Source organism: Syngnathus scovelli, chromosome 11 (genome assembly GCF_024217435.2).
Source record: "Syngnathus scovelli strain Florida chromosome 11, RoL_Ssco_1.2, whole genome shotgun sequence".
Lineage (NCBI taxonomy): Eukaryota > Metazoa > Chordata > Actinopteri > Syngnathiformes > Syngnathidae > Syngnathus > Syngnathus scovelli.
Window position 1 is genome coordinate 3,009,995 of NC_090857.1, and position 27,874 is coordinate 3,037,868.

Below are 27,874 nucleotides of genomic sequence, written 5' to 3' on the forward strand. Positions count from 1 at the left end.
ACATTTAGATGGAGAAAATTTACAACATGAGCAAACATTTCATCCTTGATCGGCCGTCATCATTTGTCATAAAAAAAACAAAAAACTTGTTATTCACAATATCTCATTGCGGCTTGCTTCCTTCACCTTGACGATAAACTTGAATAAACGCCGGTGAAATTCTTATTTGTTCAGCTGCACCAACCTCGGTGAAAATATTCAGGTCCACCCTCCATCTCCACCCGTCACACAGTGAACTGTTGCTGCTCTCGCTTCTAAATGACACAAGGGTGTGTTTTGTGCCGTCACGTGGCTTCGACAGCCAGGTGGCCATCAAATGACACTTTTACCGGTCAACGCAAGGATAATTTTGACACGGCCGATTGCTGTTGACTCAAAGATACATGTAACACGCACACGTGTGCACACACATACTCCTTCTCCTTTCACCTGTACCCACGCATGTCTTCATGTATAAGAGTACATTTAGTATCCAGGTGTGAAGGGAAGGTTCTTTGTAGTTCATGTGAAATCTCTGTGGTGACAGACGCACAGCTAAAAGGTAAGTAGAGCGTGTGCACGGAGAGGTAAGCTAGCTGAGAAGGACCCACAGCAGGTAAAGCCCCCATCAACATTCCGAAACAACTTGTCACTGTCACGCTTGAGACATTCCTTCTGCTGATCGATCCAAATCTCGTCCGTCTCGGCCGAGATGAACGTTGTCCTAAAAGCCTCCAGATGAGGGCTTTCGATTGATTTGCGAACTGAGCTCAAAAGGCCCACTGGAGCTGTGACCTGTTTAAAATTTGTTATGTCAAAACGTACAAAAGTGACGTGAGTGCATACAGGCTTTGTTTGACTTTTGACTGGGGTCCAGTTCTTGTCGGCTATTATTCCAAACTAATCAAAGTCTGGCTTAATTTGCGAGAACAGGGCGTTTGTTTTCTGTCAATGCAAATGTGAATAAGAGCCTTCAGGGTTTTTTAATAGCAAATATATCAGAGAAAGAAAACTCTGAGGGATAAGGTGAGAGGGAGGGGGCAAGGTGGGGGTGGCAGGAGGTGGGAGAGCCGCAGGAGTAAGTCGTGCAACTGTCATCACAAACAAGAACCATCTGTCTCATTTGTGTAACTTGTTTTCTTTTAATATGAGAACTATGCCTGAGAAGATCTCGGAGTTTGCGAGGGGCCAAGGAGAAGGCTGCGTTAAAGCCACTCGTCTTCAGGGGTCTGAGCGAGCGGCATTAAGATCCAGCCAACCTGCACGGTTAACCCTTCCAAGGCATCGTGGCTCTTTAAATGCATTCCGCCAAAGTGCGGAAAAATCAAGCTCACCAATCGGTATGGCCACCCACACCTCATATGGGCCATCATGGTGGCTTAATGAAGGACAGATCCCATCTGTCGCCGTTGTTACAGACACATTTACCGCAGTGGGGGACCGCAATGGAACCAAAGTTATTGCGGAATACACTAGATGTGTGTGCATGTGTGTGTGTGATATCGATGGGGACAGAGTGAGTAAAAGCTCGTGCCATGTGGTCTGCATTTGGCTGAAATCCTCGTCTATCCCAGTGTTCCTGCCTCTGTTCCTTCGTGAATCCGAAGCAGACCAGACGGTGAGCGGCTGCCCTGCTTCTTCCAAATCCCACTTAAATATCTATATGTGGTTTTGTGGTCATGTGATGTGAGCTACCTTGAGAGAACCTCACACATAGTAGAGTGCTGATACGAAGAAAGTCTCAACAAAAACGTGGTTTCATTGTTTTTAATGTCACAATGGATCCAAACAAAATTGAGGTGGTTCTCATAGCGACGTAGCCCGGAAATCTAGACTCGTCGCTTTCGTAGTGGGTGCGGCTTGCTAGGCTAAATGTCTATGAGCCTGTTTCAGTGTTGGTGGGGGAATCCGGTCTTTTCCATCATCACTTTTCTTACTCTTGATTACATCCAGACATTTGAAAAAGAGCAGTCGGGGACATCATATGTATTTGACACAGCATATATTCAAGATGAACATACATTCATAGGCAGTTATAATCTTCAGTGTTTACAGATCTACATTATGATTACGATAGCACATTATTATAGGCAAGCGTGGCTTTTCGCTGGGACAAATTGGCCGCGTGTGGTCACATGTTGTCAGTTGCTGCGGGGTGGAGGCTTCATGTGCGGTTGAACAGAAAGTGCTTCAGTCATCATGCATGATGAGCATGCTCAGCGACCAACCGGCACCTTTCCAATGTCTTGGTGTTTCTCTGATTCAGTTGCTTGTGTGCGGCAAACAACGACATAGGCGATCAATAACCTTGCGACTTGAAGGATGTTGATTTCCACCAAGTCCAAAGAGGAGAACCATGAACGCAATGCCTGTGGTCCTCTACAATTCAGTTATTTTGGGCACCACTCATAAAATGTTTACAGCGGGAAAACTTCATTTCATTCCGACCTCAACCAAACCGTGCCGCTCGGTGTAAACAGGGTTGACATAGTTTTCTCTATTATCCATTGATGATGGGTACGGATCTTATTGAGCAATATTTTCCGAGTGTTTTTTTTTTTTTTTAACCATTAGTGCTCAAGCTGTGAGTTTACAGGAGGAGAGGAAGGAGATGATAGTGGCTTTCATTGGCAGAAAACGTGTCCGCATGTGTGTCTAAGTAGAGCGGCATCATGGCGCCACGTGGTGCCAACCACACAACTCGACGTGATAAAATCTTAGCTCAGTGCAGCCATGCACACACAGAAAGCAAATCATGTAAAGTCCACATACGTCTTTTCTTGATGCTCCCTTGACGTGCAGCACTGATTGAGTCCCCAAAGCAGCAGCAGCAGGAGCAGCAAGGACGGAGTGCCATCACCCCCCCCCCCCCCTTCCCCGACCCAAACCCCTCAACCCCACCCATCCAGGGATGCTGTTTGTCTCTCCTTATCTCCAGCAGACTGCCCCCTCCTTCTTAGTCAATCTCAGATAAGATCCTCAGTCTCAACAAATAAGTTAAACATTACAAGAAGACGTAGAGGGAAGGAGACAACGCTTTCAAATTGAGACGACACAAACGGCACGATGAAGAAGTGGATGTCCGCGCACTTCTTTGCAACTCGCCGTGTTTTCGTCAACAAGTAGCACAAAGCTTTGGTCCTATCCAGCCGAAGAGGGAGCTTTACGTGTCCTCAGTGTGCTCTCTAGTTGTGATGGTTTGTGAAGTTGGTCAGCAGTGCCCGTTTCATCATCGACAAGTGTGCATCTCCACCATTTTGCGGCACTGCTTGCATTTGACGTAGCAGCACCAGTGGAATTTACAGCTGCACCTGTCCACGACCTCCACCTGCTGCGTCTGAAAGCCGCGGCCGCAGCACATCAGCTCGCAGCCGTCGATGGCCTTTGAGGTTCTGTTGCACTGGCGCCCCACTGTACCCAGCATGCCCGGCGTGCGGGGGTCATGCTCGCAGAAGTCCGGACTGGGTTCTAAGTAGACCAGATCTTCATCAGTGTGAGGTTTAAACTGGGAGTTGCGAGGCACCAGGACTTTGGCGGAGCCCATTTTGCGCTGCTCCACCTCAGTGGCCCCATCAAATTTCTCCTTGATGTTGTTGCCCACTTTGCGAAAGGGGGGCATGGCTTTCCAGCAGGTCTTCACCTCACATGAGCCGGACACTCCATGACATTTGCACTCTACACGCATGTGAGCCAGGATGGCCTGAAAAGTTGAGCGAATAAATCAATGAATACATCTTTGCATGCGATTCTACAGGTGGCACCCTGAGTTACCTTCCTGCCGGCCTCATTGTTGTGCAGGTTCATGAGGGCCCGACTGGAAGACTGGCCTTTACTCCTTTCCCTCACGTCCACAAAGGACTGAGAAAAAGCCACTCCGTAAGCAATGTTGTCACTGCAGCCCGACCACTGGAATCCTGCGACAAGACGTTGGAATATCATTCGAATACATACCCCAAAAAAAGCTAACCCCCCAAAATACGGTATCAAATGACAGAGAAATATCTGAGGTGATCCTCATAGTGTTGAACCAGCAAAGTGTTAGCCACAAGTCAGCAGCTTTGCATTTGACTTATAAGAGGTCTCATTGTTTTGCTGTCTGGCTGCAACCGCAGCCTGACACCAGCACAACACTGACTCAGTGATAATCACACAAGCACCACTTTGACTTAATACACATTTCACCAACAGCATTTATTTATTTTTGGTTCTTAAGTTGATATTTCGACATAGCTCGGGCTTTATAATGGAAGAATTAAACAAGAACTTTTCAACATCAGATAATTAGATATTCAAGAGTTGTTCTTTCCAAATATTAAAAGTATAATTGCTTCGATGTGTTGCTGCTGCCGTCGCCGTTTTTCTGCTTATGTATTTGCAAGCGGGAGGGGAGCAATACACACCCTCTGGACTGACTCCATGTACGTTGTGGTCACAGCCACATTTTTCGAGCTCTCCACTGCTGCAGGCCCTTGTGACCGCAAACGCCACACTGGCTGCTGAGATGGCATACACAAAGGCGGCCTCACGGGTGCCTAGAACACACACATATACACACACGCACGCACATACACACAATAACTCATTATGCAAAGAACGGACAAATGAAGACTGCGTTTAAGAAGTATGACAAGTAGTGAAGTCACAGAGATCTTACCCTGGGTGACCACTTTGCCAAACACAGGCATGCTCTCGAGAGTGGAGCAATTCCAGCGACGGTTCCGGAATTGGAACTGACACTCATCGATGGCCAGCTGAGCACCACGGCGCACCGCGTCCATCACCTCCACGCTACGCTTACAGATCTGAACCTGCAGCGGAATAGAATCTCAGAAGACATCTCAAACAAATGCAGTAAATCGGAACTACCGCTACACTGATAATAAATTTGCACGAATGGAAAACAACATTGTGGATCATTGCACCTGTCTCTGAATGAGACCTCGTAACCTCTCGCACGTCTCTTCATCCCGGATGCTTCCGACTGACGACAGCTTGGCCAGGTAGCTGATGGAAGAGAAGATCCAAAACACGGAAATCATTTTATAAATTGCCAACAGCTCATCAGTAGTTCAGCAAATAAATCAATTTCAAATAACTCCATCAGCCTAACCATCGATATTTAAGTTTTATTTTAAGTTCACCTTATAGATGTTCTTACATGAATAAAAATGCACCAAGTGGGTAAACAGGGTTGAATTAAAATGGATCAAGCGATAGGGAAAGCATCCGATTCGTGAAAAACAGCTGAATCGAGTCTTCTGCATGTAGTTTTTACTTGCAATTGCGGTTCAAGCAGGGATGCGCGGATTTGTATAAACCGTCATTCAGATTTTGTCCTGCAGGCTCAGTTCCCATGATGTTGTGAGAATGTTTTGGATGAAGGTCTGGCTGTGACTACACTCTGAGGAGGGAAAGTGGTTTATCACAGACAAGCACCTCTAGGCCAGACAGGTCAGAAAGATATACCCCATACACACACAATTGTAGACGTGTGAGAAAATGGCATCGCTGTTGATGACCCCCACACACATGCACACACAACCGCCCCAACTCACTTCACTCTCATATCTGCAGGCCCAGCTGCGCTTTACAGAAATAGGCTTTCACAATTTCCGACGCTGAATTCCCCTTTGAGGTCGGAGCCTTGATGTACCGTCTAAAGCGCTCAAAGGTTCCTGACATGTTTGATTGCTTGTTGAGTCTGAAACGAGTCCCCTGCTCTTGCTCATGTTTGAAAAATGTGGCAGAAGCAACAGTTTGGATTATCCAAAACAAAGTCCGTTATCAAGCTGTTCTTAAATTTAACAAACACAACGACTTATCTTTGGATTTTTCATGATTTTTATGATATTGTATGATTTGTCCATATTCTCTTATATATGGAAATTAAATATGAAAACAGTCCAATGCAGCTTATATATAAACATGAATTTTCTCTCATTTTAGCCGGTGTCGTTTATAGTCCAGAAATTACGGTATCTTCATGCAAGCCAAAGTATAGGAACACTTTGATTAAGATTTGGTTGCCGAGGTGTGTTTGTGTCCTCTTACATTGATTAATTAACATAATATTCCGTAAACAATATTAAAGTTCGAGATCTGTTTTTGGGTGATAAATTAGCAATCATGAAGGTAAGAGAAGAGCCAGTGAGAAAAAAACATTAGTGGGAGCTAATACAGTCGTTCGGAATGTCCTGAAGAACAAAGAACGCACCGGTGTACAAGGAAACAGATGTAGAATGGGGGGAGCGAGGAAAACAGCTGCATTTGATGACAGAAGATGCAAAACACCATTTGCGAAAAGAATAGAAGGCAGGGCTTGAATTTGCTAGAGATGAGCCTAAAAAACGTCTCTGAGGAGCTCAGCACAAGTAACGCGAGTGCATTCAAATGGCCCTGGGACGGACTTGAAGGCTGTTATTCTCTTAGAGTGTGCATGGTTTTCCTTAAGGTTTCTGAAGCCCGTTTTATGAGTTCCCAAGACCACACATACCTCTGCAAAGCCCTTGTGTGTCTGTCTCAGTGGAATGGAGTGGCACATATCCAAGGCTTGGCAAATTCTGCTGAAATTATTGATAGCACTTTACTGGGATATTATAAATACTAATTTCCACATTTTGAAAATAATTGTTACAGCAGACGCTAAAAGATCTTCTGTTTTAATTCGATCCATGAGAACATCATATTTAATTGAATTTGCCGCATACGACATCAGCAAATAGCGCTAGACCTCAAAGATGCTCACAACTCGGATCAGTATTAAAAGATTTAATCTGTGCACATTTGCTTTTTGCTTTGGCTTTGTTTGACACTTGTCCAAAAGAAAGATCTGGGTGCCTATTTTCATAGACAGGCAAACAAAACTGGCATATCAATTCTAGTTTATTGTGCTTGGAACGTTGTGCCTTGCTGGGTGTTCCAGCTGAAATGTTCTACTACACACTGCCAGCTAAAAGCAGGTCTAAGTTGTGGCGCAGGTGGGGTAACACTATTTTGGTGGATTTTAGTTAGGAACAGGCAGACCGATTCTGAGCTTCAAGGATTCAATTCTCTCAATCATTGGAAGAATGAGTTAAAATGACCAAATGATTAAAAACTCAGGAAACAGAAAATAAGGTACAAAGAAAAACTTGCAACACAGTCACAAAGGGGAACATGACAACGACAAAAAGCAAGAACGACTGAAAGGTAGCAAGGAACTAAATACAAACATACTGACGAGACGAGGAACACCTAGACAAGACACGAGTGTCTGAGGGAACTGACAAGAACATGCGAACACAGAAAAAAACAGAAAATAAGGTACAAAGCAAACAGTCACAAAGGGGACCATGACAACAAGAAAACGCAAGAAGGACTGATAGGTAGCGGGGAACTAAATACAAACCTACTGACGAGACAATGAGGAACACCTAGACAAGATAGGAGTGGCTGAGGGAGCTGATTGGCCGACAAGAACAGGTGAACACAAAAAAAAATATTGAGGACACAGAAAGAAAAAAAAAAACTAACACACATAACATGAAAGAAAAAAATGTATTCAAAACAATATCAAAGTACCAAAAAAAAGTTTTTATGCAAACGACAATTTGATCCTGAAATGGATTTCCACTGTTATGGAAAAACAAATTGCAGAGCAACAAGTAACCTGTCTGTCATCCTTTCAAAAGTTAGAGAGGTGAAACACCTCTTTCTTTGCAGCTCCGCTCTCATCTCATCCTCTCAACAGCGCCGATAATCCTCCTCTCCCGCTGCCTCTTTGAAGGCCGCGCTGGACCCGAGCAGACAATGTCAGTATTCAGCACTCAGCAGCGCGATAACCCCGATCTTTGCCACTCCACAGCATCTCAACCAGACCCATCAGCATACACTACACACTTGGAAGTGACCTCACCCTCACTCACTTTATTGTGATTTGCTTAGAAGGTCTTCATTATGAAGGCGGACACAGTTTCCATGATGGGAGTCTGGTATGCAAGCACACAAAAAGTCTGCGACTTGGCGTCTTCATTTCCAGCATCACGGAAATAATGCCAGCGAGGGAGTTCATTTTGACCCTGGGGGACACCTGAACCCTCAGCTTTACACACTGGCTAGTGTTTCGTGTAATGGATGTATAGAAGTAACTATTAGGGACAAATTGGAGTGTCAGCATTGAAAATTTAGAAAGCTGTACTTTATCGGGATGCGTGTTTTTATGTCAAGTCATGGGAAAGTAACAGACTGACCTTGAGCGGGTATGTTTCATTTTCAACCCTGCATCTTCTTATCTGCTCATTCCGCAGCCTATACCATCGCTTCCTTTCCACGAAGTTGACAAAATATCTCAGCCCACAAGCAGAGGAGTCAACCCATAGAAGGGCAGCACGGAGAAACATATTGGCAACCCCTCCCTCTCTCCCGCTTTCCTTGCATGAATCCCACGGGCCTAAACCCGCTGGAGCCGGCGGCGCTGTGAAGGCCGTAATACAACACAAACACACCAGCGGCCCACGGATGCTCTTTGGGCCAGGTGGAATGAACCAAGCCTCCCACTTGGAACCCCCCGCGGCCTTGTGAAAATAACAGATAAATCCAGACGGGGGAGACTTTTATGACTTTTGCTGTTATCTTGCACAGAAAATACTGACAAGAAGGAAAACGGTTGGACACCATGAGAGATCCAAATGATGGTTGTGTTATTAAAACAGACAATTTATATTGAACTGTTTCTGTCCAAAATTGTTCTGTGCATCTATTTTGTAAATAATTTCCTCCTGTTCAAGGTCACGGTTTGGTTGGTTGCTATGGCAGTGGTTTTGAAATTTTTTGGGTGTATAAACTCTACAGAAAGGTAATGGAGAGAATTCTGTTGGGCAACTTAGATTTACTTTCTCAAACTTTTGATAAGGGACCAGCCACAAGTTGGAGACGATTCCAGTAACCATTTGTATTTGTACGTACTGCTACCTGTTGAGGGCGCTGTTCCATTAGTTTATTATGACGCCCTACTTGTGAGGTGCTGTGACATCTGCCTTGATAAAATCTCTTTACAGCAATGTTCTGTTCTCTGCAGTAGTCAATTGAACGACCTCATGCAGAATAAAGTGTGCAGGGTACATTTGAAGTTGAAAAAAAAAAGAAGGTGGAAGTCAGGCGGTGTGAATAGGTTGGAAAAATGTGAGGCAAGCTCGATACTATGGTAATATGTTTGTTTGTTGGTGTGTTTATGTGCTTACACGTGTGTCTGGGTGTATTTATATGCTGGTGGCTCCACTAGAGCTCATTGCCCCCTAAAAATAAAGTGCCCTGCCAACACCTCAAGCCTCACACGCAGAAACACAGACACATTCACATCTCCACCGTTTCACGCCAATTTGGGAAAACAAATGAAAGACAGTAAAACCCACGGACTAACCTCTCGCCAGGGTATCCGTGCCATTGCCCAATAAGGCTCGGAATCATTGGAGGCCTGTGTGGGTGTCCGTGCGTACGCACGTTACAAAAATCGTGTTGGGTTTAAAAAAAGAAGAAAAGAAAAACACTGAATTATTTGTTAATCGTTTGCCTGTGTGTGCCCTCTTAACTGGCGACCAGTCGAGAGCCTCTCGTCCAAAGTCAGCCGGTTAAGGCTTAAGCACACCTGAATAAGTGGCAGACAATGGATGTTTGGATTATAATCTTGTTCAATCTGGCTCATCACTGGATTCCATTATTAGGAGGGTCTAAGTGAAAATATTAGAATAATAATGTTATGCCAAATTTTTAGGATATATTTCTTTGAGGGTTCATAAAAAAACTCAAATGCATTAATTTGCAAGATGGAGAAATGTCCTCGCTTGAGGAATTGTAATCAGTCACACCAAGGGGGCAAGTGTGGACACGCACCATCCAGCTTTCTATTTACACAGTTATCGCACATGTGTAAACTCTGTGTTGTACGCACATATTTGTATGGAGAAAGACGTATCTGTGTGGGAGGCTAGAATACATATTTGCTTCCCACCTCATCACCGCCGAGTCTCCTTCTTCAAACGTAGCCTTTTCAACGTTAGATCAGAATGAAATGCGGATGTAGGTCATGAAAGGGTCAGGTATGTGCGTACGCGCTAAGGCCAGGCTGGAGAAATGCGAAACAATAATGCGCATTTTGGTCCTGTACTGTCCTTTGCAGCCTTGATGAGAATGTGTTGGAACAAGAGTCCCCCGTTTGCGACTCACTTTCACATTTTTGGACATAACAGATTTAATAAAAAAAATCTCAATAGTGGATGCCCAGGAGCTGCTGGATCGAATGATATATTTAGCAAATATTTGATTCGTCACAAGCCCTTGCAACCCTCACGATGCCACGGGGTAGTTATGCGAAATATGTATTCTCATCCTCTAAACACAAAAGCATTATTCTCTTTATATTTTTGACCCAGCCATACATTTTTTGATAGCGCTTCACAGCTGTCACAGATGAGCTACAGTCATTAGCAGCTGGTTTGGGTCAACTAGCTCAACTAAATGTCTGGAGCCAACCAATCAATCAATCAATCAATCTGGACCTTAACCCAATAGAGCATGCATTTTACCACCTGAAGAGACAGAAGCCCGCCCAGAGACAAGCGGCTTTTGTTCTCATACTTTTGGCACAAACTGTGACGCCCGTAAAAAAAATACGATCACAGTGAAAGTCACACATCTTAACAGTCAGAATGGTGCACAATCAGCTGCTCACACACAGCCATTCGTCGGGCCTCCTCGGTCGCCGCCAGATGGTGTGTTATGTCTCCCGAAAGCCTGCCGCACTTCTCTACCGAGTGCCACAATTGTATCTCATCTTTCAGTGAGGCCGCCCGCTCGCCGGTTCCCCGTCGCTCCCATCTGCCCTCAACTAATCCGAGTCCTAATCTGGTCAACGCGAGCGATTCCCCCCGCTGATTCAAGTGTGCCATGATAATTGCGCGCCCGGCGGTGACAAGAGGGCTTGAAATAACATGTCGCAACCTCATTGCAGTCATGTGAAGGGGAACAAAGTGTGAGGCGCCAGCGTGTGCTGCCAAGGTCTCTGCTGCTTTCTCTGGTTACGCTGGCATCTCTTTAGCACCTCACCATGGTTAGATGGGACATGTGCTCGACTGCACACACACTGAGCCAACAATCACATGTAAAACACCTTCACGCTACTTGTAGGACATTAAGGAGAATATTATTTGCATCATCGTGTATCCGTATCTAATGTTAGAAAGCCGTCTACTGTTTTCTTGGTGCGTGTGCTGTTCATCACATTCCATCGTAGCTAATTGATATAATGGAGCAGCATTGCCATTTCACCATTAAGAAATGCACAAATAGATTTCATTCACAATATAATGAATGATAAATTAACAATGTCTCTCTACTATAGGATTACAGTAATCCCTCGTTTATCGCGGATAATTGGTTCCAAGACCACCAAGTCCGCAAAGTAGTGTCACCCTTTTTTTTAACATACATACATTGTTTGTTTATCAATAAGTGCATATTAAACCACATAAGTGCATATGTTATCATTAGAACATTAAATAATAGTTTCAAACATGTAAATACTATATTAATACGTAGTATAAATGACATACAGAAAATAATGTATAAATAATATAAATATGATATGTGTAAATATGATTTTAGAACTGTTTTATTATTTTAACAATTTTTCTAACAAGGTACAAGTGTACATACTGTAAATATGTTTTTAGAACTCTTATTATTATAGCATTTTTATGACAAGGTAGAATACTGCAAATATGTTTTTAGAACTCTTATTATTATAACAAGTTTTTTTATAAAGAAGTTACAAGTGTATGTACTGCAACTGTGTGGACACGCCCTGCCATTTGATTTTTCATGCCATAATTCGTCAATTTAGAGGGTTTATTTTGAATTTGTGATTTTTTGGGGGGGTGGTATCCGCGATGTACTGAAGCCGCGATAATCGAACTGTGATGTAGCAAGGGATTACTGTATATTAATTATACAGGTAAAATCTAAATTTATTCAAAAATGCAATTCTAGATGATTCCTAATCTGTCCACATTTTTTCTCTTGCATATCAGATTTTCAAAATTACAATTTTATAGGTCATGTCAATCCCTGAAGTATTTAAAAGCACCAATGACTGCACATAAGTGTAAAAAAAAAAATCTCAATTCCAAAATGTTCTTTTTGCTGCGGACCACCATACAACAATTGTATCTCCTTTACTGCTCTGCATTGATTGTTGCTGCTGCATGACTGAAACGAGGCCCCACAGGTCGAAAATCTTCTTCGACACAGCTGTTACCTGTACTGGGCCAGGTCCACCTAACATTTACATCTCCCCTGTAAAAAGAACCAAATTTCTTCCATAGTAAATCACAACATTTTTCAGTGAGCACTCCTGCCAGCACATTCTCCAAATGGCGTTGCGCAGTTAGAAGAAGTTTTAATGATTGAGAGTTTGCCAATATTACAATTTCCATACATCAAAATTAGTTTTTTTCTTTTGCTGTCAAATGTCAAAAAACGTCATATACTTCCAATCATTTACTTTTTTGTAACATTTTGAATCAGTACCTGCTTTCAATTGCCTCCAAATCTGATTGCATTGTTCCTTAAGCGGAGAAGTAAAGTCACCCGAATGTGAAAGTACGTAAATCGGACGCATTGAAAAAAATAAATTGTAGATTTGACAGAGAAATAGGCCACAAATATTAAAAAAAATAATAATCAAAAAGGGTAAGTGCGGCGATATCTGTGAGGCGCGTCATATTCTTGCACGGGAATTTGCGCGCGTCGTATGTCGGGCGCCGCTACCTGCATTTGAAGGTGGAGGGTGAACATCGACGTGTACAGTCCACGCACACAGCACAACCATCTCAGAGGAGTAATTCCACCGTGCAAGCAGACTGGCAGCTCCACAAGCCTGCCTGTACATGCCTCTGCTGTCACCACGCCTTCAGTCACAAACCAGCACAATTACTTTGCACTCGGTGACAGAGTTCAAGGTGTTTGGCAAAGCTTTCACGTGGCTTCTTCTTCTTCTTCTTACAGCCACTCCGTATGCAGTTATCTTAATGTCAACATCAGATTAGGCTTAAACGTACACGGTTTCAAGAGAACTGACAAGCGGAATAATGAATTACAAATTACAGGTTGTAAGGTTACTCGTGCTTGCGCACCGTGCCGTGACATGTTCTACAACTCATCAGCATTATTTCATTTGGCCCATGAAGCCACTCTGGGGCCGCGATTTTGTGCAATGAAATGGAATGGTCCTCCTTAAATAAAACGTGCTGGAAGATAAGAGACGTGGAATCGCGCCTGTGCGGAGGAATGCAAGAAAGCCACCGAACCCATCCCATCCGCCTCCCTCCGAGCGCAGGCAGAGCAGGCACACACATGCGACCCGAGGAGACACTTTGCACTTTGCACATCGTGCATTCCTTATTTTCGTTGTCGGGTTGCTGTCCACTTGCAGAATTGATCTTCCAAAGCATTATTTCAAGTCTTTTTGCATTACAGGCAGGCTTTTATAAATTACACATGGGCTGGTGAATGATTGATTATTTTGAGAACTGCCTCCTTTTTACATTGTGATTTGAAAAATAAATCTGAAAAGCACAGAACCCGTCACATCAAAGTGTGTCTCGCTGGCTGGAATCCCAGCAAGTGAAGAAGTGCTCTTAATTCTGCCATTTACATGGCGTTCAGGATTTGTAGTTTTAATTATCTGTTGCCTCTTTACTGGGTCTCTCTTCATCATCCGTTAAACCTTCTTTAACGAGAATTATTGGTGTGACGCAAGAGACCTGTTGCACCCATTCGTCTACACAGCCAATTATTGGAATACAAGTTTCATAAGATTGCGTGCAAAACGGCAAGTCATCATTTGCGCAGTTTTAAAACGACAAGCTGCATACGCCTGATTTTTTTTTTTTTTAGGTGCAAAACGTGCTTGCCATGATTTTTGGGGAGGGGGGCGTGCACAAAGGGAGTTTAGTAAATTATGAACTCTGAGTATTCAACGATTAACTCGCGCCTGTATGGGAAGATGAGTGATGTCACGCTAATTAATGAGAATCTAAAAATGGTTCAACGTGAAGGTTCTACATCCGGAGTTTCTTCAAAGGAAAAAAAGAGGAAAACATAAGATTTGAACTTACAGCCAGTTGCTGGCATTGGCCGAGAGGAGCGCACAGCAGAGCATCAGCACACACCGCAACACACACTCCTCTGTCATCTCAGCTCGGTGGGGAGCAGAAAGTCGTCGAGAGTGGAAATAATCCCGTGATGGAGAGTCCTTGTCCGGGCGGGGAACGGAGGGAAACAGGGGAGCGCTTCGGACGAGGCTGCTGCTGCTGCTGCTGCTAATCCATCGCTTTCGCATCCAGCGCTTCGGCCACGTCCGGCCGCACAGGCGCGCAGCTTCACAGCGCGTCCGCGCACTTCTCGCGTCCGTCGCTCCTTGAGCGCATCCACTGCCACAGGGAACGATATAAGATGCGCTCCAAAAGTTCAGCCAAACTTTGCATTCAACTTAACCCCCTCTGAGTGCACATAAGGAGCAACCATACAAATGAAGCGTTCCGATGGTGCTTAAGTCACGCCACGCGGCTATCCTGTCATTGGGCCCCTGGGGACCACGCACTAAGCGCGAGTAGCCCACTAACAGATCCACATGAACGCACACACACACTTGGCTCTGTCGGTGCGTCTGACAGAGAAGAGAGCGTGTATGCTGACTTTAGTTGAGGGGCGGTGCGAGGATGTGGAGGTATGGCGGAGACATGCAGGGAGTTTTAGGGGGATGAGTGGGGCGGGTTCATGAGCTAGTGTGTGCGCGCGCGTGTGTGTGTAGACGGCACTATGTGTTTCAGAGGTCTCCTGGGAGGATGCAATAGCACAGCCATTCACTAATGCCCTCCCCAGCTATCCCCACTCCTCTCCAACACTCACATAAACACACTCGCATTTACTTACACACACATGCACACACACGCTCCTCAAACCACTTCTTGGCAGAGGCTCACGCTCCCTGTCACACAGTCAACCAAATTTTCTGCGGTCAACAGGCTATTTAAAGCTTGGCAGCAAAATGTCTACGTTCGAACCCTGCAAATCCCAAATAAGATGACAAATGTGAGGGACATTATTGACTAGTGTCAACGTCCCGGGGAAGACAGTCATTGTGTGTTGCAGCCATGGAGACTTGATCAGCATGAGGAGGAAGAGCTTAATAGCTGTCATGAGAAAAATATTTTAAGAATGCAAAATGTGTCCCCTGGATGATGCTCGTCCTGCCAAGACGACCATGACTTCTCATGACTGCATAATGTTGCCTGTCTATGTCCACACCTGTAAAAGCTGACTTTTTTAGTGTTTATAGTTTCCAATATTAAATCAATAATTGCATATGACTGCAGTTCAACTTGCTGTAACGTCTGACGCTGCATCCAATCGGAGCGTTGTTGACAGAGTGATTGCACGGTGGGACCAGCAGTAGATCAACCAGCGGAAAAAGCGGCCCAATCTGTGGACCACTATAAATATTTTAGCTCAAATGTGATTTATTTTCCCAATGAAAGTGTTTCAAACTTGAAAATGCTTTTTATTGGTCTCCACAGAGAAACGTGTCAGAATGGTTTTTCAAATGCTGACTTGTCCCATTTGCAAGATTTCAAGATTTTCAGATAGGGTGGAATATCACACTGAACAAATATTTTCTTCACTTTTTTCAGTAGGAGAGGAAAACTGCTTAGTCAATTTTTAAGTGATATTTAGAAAAACTAACATATTGGTGGTTAGGTTAGGTTAATATAGTGGCTAGGCCCGTGGGATTGCCGACATCAGCGGAATAATTGGTTAGCCAACAGAGGGCGGAAGTGAGCAAAGCAGCCCACTGCTGAAGAAAGAAATTCAATAGGTCTCCTTATAATCAATCTTAACAAATCTTGACAGTATGGGGAAAAGTGTCAAAAAAGTTCAAACGAGAAATTCCCTCATGATCACAATTAGTAAATCAGAGACACTGAGAATCAAACAACAAATGACAGGCAGATGTTTTTCATAAAGAAACATAGCACTGCATTATAAAATCTAAACAAAATAAAAAAAAAATTGGAAAGAGGTCCGGTAAGGAAAAAAAAAAGTCTGCAATCGAAATGCAAATATATTAAGAATACAAAACTTGAGTGGGTCCCACGGTTGATGCAGTTATCGTACACAACTATAAATCAGTTTCCAGTTTCTGTTCCAGTAGTTGTTTTTTTTCCACCTAAAATTGTGTCCTGTTACAAATAATGCTATCATTTACATTGCTGTATTAGATCCAGATGTAAATTCTTGAAAATAAAAGCTGGAATGGTGACAATGGCGAAATGGTGTCTCATATTCTTCTTTTGAAGTCAAATCCAAATGTTTTTAATCTACAGAAAAAATAAAGGAATTGATTCCAGGTTGTAACTCATTTTATTTGTGAATTTGCAATGAAAATTGACATGTTTTAAATAAAGACAAGTATTGTAGAAAATAAATTCAAAAACACAATGCATGAAAAAAGAGAACGTAAAGAAATAAATAGGTTGCATGAAAGTTCAATTCTGCCAAAAGTTACCCAAACTGTAGGATTTGTGTCTGTGAGGGGGCGTGGCCTAGTAAGTATCATCTTGAACTCTGGGCCTTGACTTTGACACCTTGAGGAATGAATATTATATGTTGTAACTTCTCAACAGACACCTGAGTGAACATCTGTGTATGATTGTGTGCGACAGATCAAGACTGCCAAGGGGGTCATGAGAGAGAAAGTCTGCACCAGGGCGCGTTACCCTATCGACCTCTCGTCCCCATGGCAACCGGATCTGGCACACATAGTCGGCACAAAGGCATTCTGGTAAAGCGCAGGTTTTATATTGCTGTCGGCTTTACGCTCCTGGGCCATCGCCCCGGTAACGTCAATGCTTGTCTAACATTTGCTCTCCTGTGAGCCACAAACACAAGCACACATTCACATGTCGGCATCAAGAAAACGTGAACACAAGCAAGAGTTATGTCACTTGTGACAAGTCTCTTCCGCTTTTCACTTTCTAACCCTTTCCTGGTGTCAATCTTTGTCTTCTTTGCATGACGCACATACAGTGGACCTTAGACACTTGTGGATTTAAAATAATTGGGTTTGATAACACTCAAACCTAACTCAATTTCTTGGCTGACTCAACAATCTTCGAATGCTGCTCAATTGAACATTTTCCTGCTTTGTAAGCAGAGATTTGGTTGCTCTCACTCAAATGAATCAAATCGGACTCCCTTTCTGCCTGTTTGTGCGTCGCACCTAGCGTGTAGTTACTCATTAGCCCGGGTTGTTGTGTCCACTGGCTCCCAATGCCCCACCAACAACACAAAGGTCACGGGTCAAATGCCCTTTGGCCTGCCCCTCCCTCTCATCCTCTTGTTGTCTTCCATCCTCTGTTCTCCTCCTTGGAAAATGTGAAGATTTTCACTTGGTGCAGTGAAGTAGAAGAGTTTGAGTTGTATATGTGTGTGTGTGTGTGTGTGTGTGTGTGTTGTCAGGGGTTAGGTCAGTAAATGAACAGCTGAGAGAGGTGATTTAGTCTGTATAGAAGCAGCCCAACTGTCATAACAAAGACACAATCTGACAGCAGGCCAAGCAGAGACAAAGAGGAGTCCCTGGCCCCCGGGAGGCATCCAAAGACACGCACACGCACACGCACACTTATGCAGACAATAGGGAGTCAACGGAGGGCTCCCAGAGGTCTCGTGAAGGTCCAGGGGCCAGACTGAGCGTGGTTGAAAGACCCAACGAGGTGTCCATTACAAAGCCTGTCAAACACAGCAAGTGAGACTCGTCTTGTCATCCGTGAAAAAAAACGACGCCGGTCTTGAATATCATGCCAGCGATACACAAATATTACAAGCAATTTTGAAATGTGAGTGTGAATGGTAGTCTGCGATTGACTGGTGACCATTCGAGGGTGTAGTCTTTGGCCCGAAAACCGGCTCAAGAGACTGTGAACAGGATAAGAGGTTTGGAAGATAGGGGGATGGATTTCCTTGAAAACAGTCAGAGTACGTGTGCTCACCGCGAAACCACAAAGGACACAGCCGTTATCTGTAAGGAATCTTTCTCCATTCACTTTTTAACTTTTACAGCCTGTGACCCATTTTAACCTTCACTTCTATTATCAAGCTTGTCGTCAGTGTAATGACACGGTGGTTTTCACTGTGCCCTATCTGATCAGAACCAGACGACTACAAGATAAGGAGACGTACTATTTCTTCAGCAGTTAGCAAAAAAAAAAAAATATCTGCCGTTTTATTAAGGCAAATATTGAAGCACAGTGCTGTGAAAAATCACAAGATTGGAGAAAACATCCTAAAGGAACATGACAAGTTTCGGAGAGTGGTTGATGAGCCACTGCTAGTCGCCGCGTTTTCTAAATGTTTCCATATTTGCCATTTCGCGGTGAATGAGTCGACATTATACCCGGAGGTCGCTATTTATGATGTTGCACAATCAGGTGCAGATCTAAATTTAGGGCTGTTCGGCCTTGGCGAAGGTTTGCGCTCCACTGCGTGCCATTCTCGTTTCATGACGTTTTAAAAAAAGAACCCATCTGCATAGTATGTTTTGGTTTGTGTCGTTTATTGCACGAGAAACAGGCCCAGTTGCTTTTCCAAACCACGTTACAATAAAGCTGTCAGATCACATCAATTTGAAAACTTGGCAGAAAATACGTTGCCCGCAGCCTGGCAACATTTTCTTTGCCTCAGGTTTTAAAGCAAAAGCCTACTTGTTTAAATGTTGAGTACAGCATGCGCTATACTGACTCTTTTCAATTCCCATTCTTAATTCAGCAGACATGATGGAAAAATAAGGACTTTTTTGTTCACCGTGTGAGCCAAACGAGTCCTTGTCCTCCAGTATTATGTCTCTGGTGTCCTGAAGGCCTATCCAAGCACAGTGAAAGGGCAAGTGTGGCCCATCCATCCTATTAGGTTCCGATTAATCAACCTTTTCTTCAGAGTCGAGGAGCGTGATGAGGAGAGGCACAGAGACTCCTGTAATCCATGCCCCCCCCCTTTTTTCCTCCGCAATGCAACCCATCCACCTGCTGTGGCTTTGTCTGTGGCTTTGGAGGAGCTTTGGCTCCAAGCAAAGGACCTCCGCTGACCACACAACTAACTCAATTGGTTAGGGGGAAAAATGCTCCTGGTCTTGGTGCAAATTCCAATGGAGACATGTTTGGAGAACGTCAAAGTCGTACTGATGATTTTCTGAATTTGTCGGTAAATACGCAAGACTGGTTTGATAAAACCGTAAACGATTTGAAATTGTTTTAAATTTTAAATTACTTTTTATGTGGGAATGCAGTTGATGACCCTGGTTAGCAATCTCCTTGCACAAGTTTACTGGCTGTAACTTCCGCTGTTTTTCGGCAGAAACCGCAACTATGCCCGTGTTTACTCCGAAGCATCACTGAGCAGCAAAATGTGGAGACGTTGTTACCGTGTTTTTCTCTAGAAGGGTCACCGTACGTTGCCGCCCCGAGTTCCAATTTCCTGTGAGGCAGCGTTGAGGTTCAAAGCTCCAGTTCCTAAGGCGATGCTCACCAATGTTATGATCAGTCGTTTTCTACTTAGAACAGGAAATCGGCTTGTAGTTGCATTCAGCTGCGAAAGGTCACTGCGAATATTCCAGGCGTACACTCGACAGCTCCGGGCGGCTGGGGCTGATGGGTCTCTTTTCGCCATCCAAGCCAATGTCATTTTGGCCCGCACAAAAACACACATGGCAGAATTTAATTTTGTTCCGGCTTCTGTTTTCTTAGGGCGCTGAACTGCGTCATTTCTCACTGTTGCAAAGACTCAGCCAAAGGGTGTTTACCGCAAAGGCGCACTTCTTCAACTGCCCTGACTCGGTACGCAAACAAAAAAAAAAAAACACAACAGTCAGAATGTTTGTAAAAACAACAACAACAAACAATTTAATAGTATAGTAATAGTATGAATGCAGTGCAATGACATGATTCCACTATTCCACCACGTTGTCTTTTTCTAGATATGGAAACGAATCTTGATGTCGTGTAAAAGTAGGTGCGTTGTTGGTGCAATTGTTGGTCCGTGTAACTTTGCTATCAGTTGGCAGACTGGCTGTTCCATTTAGATCTTTGATGCCTGAGGTCACAGCTCTGGCATTCCCAGTCGGACTCACACCATGGAAAAACGCAGCGTCAGTCAGACGATCCCCAATTACTGCCGTGCTTACACACGCGCACACACTCTTTTGGTATTTTGCTTGACAAACGTAGATCGAATATGCGCCATTGTAGGGTGGCATTAAAATCAGGACGGTGGAAATGCACATGACTTGACATTGCAGAAGATCTACAGATCCTTGTGGATGATGTGACATGGACGATTGGAGCTCTCCTTGCACCCCCAATCGTCCATATGTGACACATCAGTGCATGTAATAGTCTCCCTCAGTCTCTCTAACCTTCCTCTGAACATAATGTCAAATTGGGAAATCATTCTGGAAAGTCAGTGTATGATTGCTACTTGGCTTGTAAAGACAGACAGAGATACACACACACACACAGGAGCAAGCTCAGTCATAAAACCACTGGGCTCCAGAGAGAAAAGCCATGTCAAGCTCTGTTGGGGTCCCGTCTGTAATCCCGACAGTTTTAGCGCACTCACACACACACACGGAAAAACACACACACATGCACACACACACACGGGCGCAGTGGTGTTGTATAACCGAGTGGCTGGGTGTTAAGGCCAAGTAGAGCTACTGGCGACAGGTTGGAGCATGGAGATGGCTCACTAAGCCTAATCATACGAGGGAATGTTGTCTGGGGCACCTGACTGTCAGACCTCTCCGCGTGTGTTTGTTTGTGAACACACTTGTTCGCTAGCATGTATTTTTTCATGTGTGTGAACTCCCAGCGAGGGCACTCATAATTGGGGCTTATCACCTTGAAATGGCAGGAAGAGAGGTGCCAGAGCCGAATTGGGGCCGTCTGACATGCTCAGCAGTTGCTTGGGATGGTGGTAATGAGTCATTCAGATCTGAATGAGGAAACTTGGACACTAAAAGTCAACTTGGCCCCCGTTTAGCACCCAAATATATTATTTAATCTTAAAAAAAATAAAAGATCAGTCATCAAATTATTCCAGTGATCACAGTTTGTTGCAAAATATACTCCAAGGATTGCGGACGAAAGATTTTGGAAGGTCAGCCGAATATCACACTCCATTTTTTCTCTGAAATTCTTTCAACATGGCCGGATGTAAGCGCATGCCAAGGTAGAGAGCCAGTCTTACTGCAGATCTTCTCCTTTCCTGAGAAGTTGAGAGGATCACCACAGAGTCAATAAATGGGGAGTTGGAGAGTAAAGCTCAGAGGACAGTTTGGGGGAGGATGATTAAAGTTGTTGGAGTCCGTCTTGACTCTTTAGGGAGACGAGTCGGTGAATCGGGAATGACCGTACTTTTTCGGTACGGTGTAAAACTCCAGAACTCCCCAATTACAACCAGAGTTCTCACCATCCACGACCCAACAGACCACCCATTATTATATTCCGCCCCGTGGTCAAATTCTGTCGTTGCCTCGTCCTGTCACCAATATGATTAATCCCACTTCCAGTAACGACTGCCTTAACGTTTGCTCCTCAATCGTCTTCCATGGGCTCCAGATGACTGTCTGGTGCAGAGGGCACGAGGCAATAAGATCCAGATGCGCGATCGATAGTGGACAGACAGTGTTCACAAGCGTTGAGGCATTGTGGTTTCACGTTACAGATATATGGCCCCATCCACTGTCCAGCTCCATCTTATGGCTGTGATTAATGGGACTTTACTGGTAGTGAGGAAAAAACTCAGACACAAAAGGAAATACACGGTGGACGGCACATACAAAGACATATTCGAAAGCAGGGAAAAAAAGCGTAGAAATCGAATTCTGTATTTCATAGAGCGTGGATAGACAGTAGTTGGATGACAGGATTTAATGAGGAAATTCAGAAAATGGATCAACACCAACATGTAAAAATGTTAGATGGGTGGGTGGCATGTTCGTCCCTCAAACATGATATGCGCCACTTTGATTTTTTTGCAACGCAGGGTTGCCTCGTCCCTCGCGACGTGATCCAGTATGCGTCTCTTCCACTGACTCATTTTTGCCCGTGGATCAGAGAGCGTCGTCCCGCTCTCTTCCTGATGTACTGCACTCCATGTTACGGCCGCGTGGCCATATGCTGAGCAGATGTGCTTTTATGGAATATCTGGGTGGCTCGCATCGTAGCTTTTGATAAGCAAAGGATCACATCTGACTGCAATAAGTGCAATTTTTAGGTTTTACTTGCAATGGATCTGCCTGTTTGGCATTGTTGAATAAACAGTATGTTGTGGAGAGGCCATCAGGAAAATTCACGATATATACAACCATCGCAGCAGCTAATAACTTGCTACGTTAAGAAAAAAAATTTGTTTTCCATTTAGAATCTCTGTTTGGTGGAACGTTACCACTGTATGATGCCGTCACAGATATGAACATAAAATAAGCCGATTTATCAATTAACGAAAATGTCTGTGACGATTATTTTCGTGGTATTGTCTGTTAGGATTATGCTTGATTGGGTAACACGCAAAAAAAAGAACAAAAAGGAAAAAGGGCAAACCTAACTTTTAAATCTGCAACTATATTAAGTGTGTGTGTGTGTGTGTGTGATATTTGTATGTGTTGCGGTTCAGAGTGTTACTCGCTGTGGGTGTTTTGGCTGAGTGTATGTTTTGGCTTGTGTGCGGCCTCAGGCAGCAGCCAAAGAGGTGAGGGTCAGTGTGTGTTTTGGGGTCACTTTGAGGGTCTCGGATGGAATTACCAAGTCACCTCACACATTCACACACATAGACTTGGAGTCTTAACGGTTTTGCTTAAGTACTGCACGGAAGTTTTACTTGATCCATCACTGACGCTTGGCTGTGCATTTCCGTGTCTGTCTGCATGTATGCGTACATGTCAATGTGGATTTAAATTTCGCCACCCATGATGATGCTATGCTCTTGAAAATCTGCCTCAGGCACATTGTTTTTATGCATCTGTGTTTGGGGTGCGAGTCACAGACTTTGTTGTCTCGCCCATCCGGATCCGACCCGACGGGCGGGCTATAGGTGGGCGTGTTGGCCGACTGAGATGCTGTTATAATCACAATATGGCAAGTGAAGTACTTAAGTGAGCGCATGTGTGTTTTGGGCCTGTAGGGCAGATTTAGGATGACTGATGGCTTCTGAGTATCGCTGAGTGACACCTGAGACATCTCCCACTGCAGATGGATATCACTCAATGCATCATCAATACAGTTTCTTTCTCTCTCGGCTCTCTTGCTCACGTGAATATGCACACAAACACAAATGAAATGAACAGGAAACAATGAGATGGGGTGAGACAGCAAGCAAGGAGGCAGGGGGGGGGGGGTGGACATGCGTGGCAGGTCGGAATGTGTGTGTTGAGCAGGTGAAAAATGAGGAAGCTGTTTTGTAGACAGAATCGGTGTAATTAGTACCACACACACTGACATATCTTCCAACGTTTGGAGAGGTCTGGGTTCCTGGCGGGGGCTCGTGCATTTATTCCTTTGGCATTAGTTGCACTTTAAGAAGAGTTCCAAATGGAAACATGTCTCATCTATAGTTTTAGAATTTAAAGGAGCCCCAAAGTCAAAGTTACTGAAATTTACGGAAATTGGCTTGATGCGCGCCAGACGATAGGACAGACAATGACTAAGCCAAACACGTGGTTTTCGACACATCTGTGACTTTGGGTTGAGAAATGCTCATCTGCATTTACTTACAGTGACCTTCTGGGGTACGCTGAGAAAAGCTGACCTTTGAAGACAAATCTGGCAAATTCTACCACTGAAGTGCTGGTAATAAATCTCATCGAGCGGAACCTCTAAAAGCTGAGTACCCCCGAACTCATAAAACCAGGAATTCGACCAAAACCAAATATGATACTAAAGTGGCACAAAACTTTGGGGTGTGAACCTCCGGCACAAGATGTCGGCAAATGTTGCGAGAGCTAGGATTGCTGACTTAGCTGTCCATGTGTTTTTCTTTATCTTTAACGTTTGTTTGCGTGTGGATTTTTTACATAGTCGGCGAGAAGAGACTCATAGGATGCACTTTAATTTATTTTCAAGTTTTAAATGATGTTGTTGCTGACTGTAGACAGTGGAAAGCCAGAAATGCCTCAGAGTGAGACTAAAATATGATGCTTCACTATATCAAGATGAAACTAATGAGTTATTGCTGAAACATGTTGAACGGCGTTGACGAAAGAATTTGACTTGCACTCATTCCTGATCATGTGCGTGCGTTTGTGTCAGACCGCCGTATTGTGTCAACAATCCTCATGCGTACAAAAGGCAGACAGATTGAATCGAGACGGCGGAAGAGGTTACTAATTCTCAACAAATTGGCTCCGGTTCAGGACCCGGAATTCTGCTGATGACAGACACGTGAGAAAGATGTGGATTTTTTTTCTCCAGACTTTTCCTGGTTTTGCATAATTCTCATTTGAATTTCTCTCCATCTAATTCATCGAGACATTCCGTCCTGAGGTTTTTTTCTTATATATATTCCTGTATTTCCAATCGGGCTCGGCCGGGCCTTATGGCAGTGATACTGCAGTGACACAGGCCCATTCAGTGGCAGACACCTGACACTGAGCCGCTGCGCTCTCACACAGATTAACTTTATCCACAGCTCTCAAATGATGCCTCCCCTCTCAACTGCACCACTTTACCTCAATTCCCAGCTTTCCCTGCTAAATTGTGCTTTCGTGTTAAATTAGAATAGTCATCTTAAATCATAGCCTCCTGATATTTGAAATTCTGTGATAAAAAAAAAAATGCACATTTATATTCATTTGGACAATTTACAATCTTGAATTATAAAAAGGGACTAAGAATTATAAGGGACAGAAATATTTGAGATATAATTGAAGAAAATCACAAGCCACCAATAATTATTTGGTCAAACACATTCATTGATCAAGCGTTCCCTATTAGCGGGTCAGTTTGACCCGCCTAACGTGGAAATAAAAATACACGACTGTGGATTCTCTCTGTGGCCCATCACTCCGTGTCTGTCTGTTAGCACCTGAACCCTCTGCTGAGATCTTATCTCGCAATCATTGCATGGAGCGCATTCCTGTTAACTACACACACACACCTGCATGTTCAAGGCAAAACATCAAAATACGGAGCTGGGCTCCCTGAGAAATCTCAAGTTACTCTCGATCGTGACTCCGCTCACATTTCCTCAGAAGGAGCTCCACAAGTTTGGTTTTCATAAATTATTTTTTCCAAGTAAATTATCAACAATGGTAAAGGACAGCAAAAGCTACACACATATAAATTCTGAGTTCTTCAGGCATAGATATTCCCAATTTGACGATGGGATTCCGTGGGAACTGTTGGGAGATGCTGTTTCTGCATTAGGTAAAAACCACACAAGCACTCGCAGATGCAGACTCAGTCGACTGACGTGGCCGATGAGTAGTCGTATTATGGTGATGGGGACTCCACCAGGCTACCTGAGACGAATCTGACCTGCACCATTCATACTCGCTGCGGTCCCTGCAGATTTACAGGGAAATGCCCTGAAGTTAAAACATAATCCGACCCTTCAGCACCTCCCGCTCTTGCACGCACCCGTGCATGCACTGCACACACACATGCACATGCACGAACACACTCATTTTCTGGTCTGGTTCAACTTAGAAGAATCAAGGTTGCACCCAAATTTTCATCCATCCATCCATAAATCCATAATTTTGCTTGTTAAAAAAAAAGTAGACCTGTTGAATTTTACAGCATTGTTGCACATGGAGCGCTGCTATTTCAATGGTGTTCCTCCAATAAATAAGAGGTGACTTAAGTATTCTCTCGGTATGAAGTTTTATCTCCTTCGACGATCTGGTTAAGCTCATCTCCACCAACCTTCATGGGAATCACTTTTATGTGTCTTAGCTCAAGTTGGAAAAATGTGCCTGTGAGTCAACGTTCCTTTTTACAGAACTCATAATGAAATGTTTAGTCGTTGTGTGTCTATTCTGGCAATTGAGCTTCATGATGAAAGATGTTGCGGCAGCCTGCGTAAAGGTCTGTCTGCTTTGTTTAGGTAAAACTGAAATAAGCTTGGACCGGCATTCCATTTGGGTCCATTCGGACCAAACTCTTCTTTTTTTTTCCCCTTTCATTTGAACTTGCTTCCAAAATACCATCCTTTAATTATACAATAAACAAACAAGAAATCAATCAAAACATTTGGTGTGTTTACGACGAGAGCATTTGTTATAGAAAGAAGCGTAAGGTGTTGAGCATCTGCAAGGCATTTCTGTTACATTCCCAATATGCCAAAATGAAAATGATGTTCACTAAACAAAATCCCATCTGCAGCTAATTAAGCAAGATGGGAAATCTAATTGGATTGTGGTCAGCTACTGATGAGGAAAGCTTTCTGTTTTTCCGTGCTGCCTTTTGGGGGCCTCCGTCAAGAAGCTTGACAATTTCCAGTACGACTTTCAGTAACTGTGAATGGAAATGGAAGGTTCCTTTCATTAGATCTAAATTTGCCAGCAGCTAATTAAAACCCAATATCAGTATGACAAAAAATATTGACTGCTGATATGAGCCTTAAACTGTACACTTGGCAATTGTTTTTTATCCTTTTTGTCTGCAATCTTTAATACCTTGAACAAAGTCACACCCTGTACAGACTCGCCAGTAGCCATAGTCTGTATAAGTCCAGTCACATGAAGAAGAAAACCAGCTGGGCCGTAAAGGATAGAACAAGCGGGGAGATAAGATTCAGCTGGACCCATCAATGACATATCACTTTAGAAAGCATTAAAAGATTACGCGTGCACCCCTAAATCTCTCCTATTAACACAAAAGGAAGCTATTTGGAGAAAAAAGAAGCACGATCTAATTCAATCAATACATTTCATACTTACACTTGACCGATTTCAACTCATCTTCGTGCATCCTGAAAAACAGAAGGAAGTCGTTTCCATTATAATTGGGAAGAAATCAAAGAGGGGAAAAAAAGCACAATAGAATACAAAATGTGCGTTGGAAATTTGTATGATAGTGTGTTTCAAACATTAGTCATGTTTTCTTCAGGTTGTTTACAAACATACATAAACTAGTCCAACAACTTCACGGATTTGTTCAAACAATGGTGCTGACAGAATGAATTATATTTTTATGTCTGCATCAAAAGTGCTGACAAGCCAGGCAAATGTCAATCTCTGCTCCGGATTATGATGATGCCGTCCCCCCCGGAGTTGCGAGCACTGTGGGAAAACCCAAGCGCAAGTGTGCCTGTGTGTCCTTCTGTGGGTTTTACCTCTGTGAGAAAGGTGTGCTTGTGTGGAAGAAGTGGACATGTTCAAGACAAGGGCACAATACATCCTTTTCTCCACCATGGAGTCAGATGAAGCTCAATCACCACATGGCACTGGTGTTCTTTACACGTGCAGGAATCGATACCTACTCATGTGTATACCGCCTAATTTTTCTAAATACAAACGTCTAAGCGTATTTATCGAACTTCTCATTTGATATGTGTTCAGCAAAAAAGACATCTTCCATCTTCAAAAATAATCAAGCATGGTTCCTTCTTGTTGAGGGACAGCTGCAAAAAGACCCTACCGCCCACCCTAAGCAATTTGTTTAAAGACACTTTGACAAACAGGAATAAAGGTTGCAAGTTCCTGGCCCGGGAATAGTTTCCAAATCTCCCAGGAGTCCCCATTCAAAACAGTTGTGAAGAAAATTCTGTTTGTCTGTTTCCCAACTCATAAGTCTCTGTCGTGACATGT

The 27,874-nt window shown here is 43.7% G+C and overlaps 1 protein-coding gene and 1 long non-coding RNA gene across 3 annotated transcripts; one reads left to right on the forward strand and one right to left on the reverse strand.

The window, feature by feature from the left end:
- Positions 1–1,731: 1,731 nt before the first annotated feature.
- Positions 1,732–14,721, reverse strand: wnt4 (wingless-type MMTV integration site family, member 4). Of its 2 annotated transcripts, none has more exons than XM_049734651.2 (6): positions 14,130–14,721; positions 4,902–4,983; positions 4,634–4,787; positions 4,380–4,511; positions 3,751–3,893; positions 1,732–3,679 (listed from the first exon to the last, which is right to left on the reverse strand). In XM_049734651.2, exons 1-6 carry the CDS (start codon positions 14,351–14,353, stop codon positions 3,209–3,211), a joined length of 1,206 nt encoding a protein of 401 aa, XP_049590608.1. In that variant the 5' UTR covers positions 14,354–14,721; the 3' UTR covers positions 1,732–3,208. The 2 variants fall into 2 exon arrangements, with proteins under 2 accessions (XP_049590608.1, XP_068508432.1); XM_068652331.1 differs by lacking the exon at positions 14,130–14,721 and adding an exon at positions 12,781–12,832.
- LOC125977758 (uncharacterized) lies at positions 7,002–8,684 on the forward strand. The gene is made up of 2 exons (XR_007484727.2): positions 7,002–7,769; positions 8,265–8,684. It is a non-coding gene; the product is annotated as an uncharacterized lncRNA (long non-coding RNA).
- Positions 14,722–27,874: the final 13,153 nt, after the last annotated feature.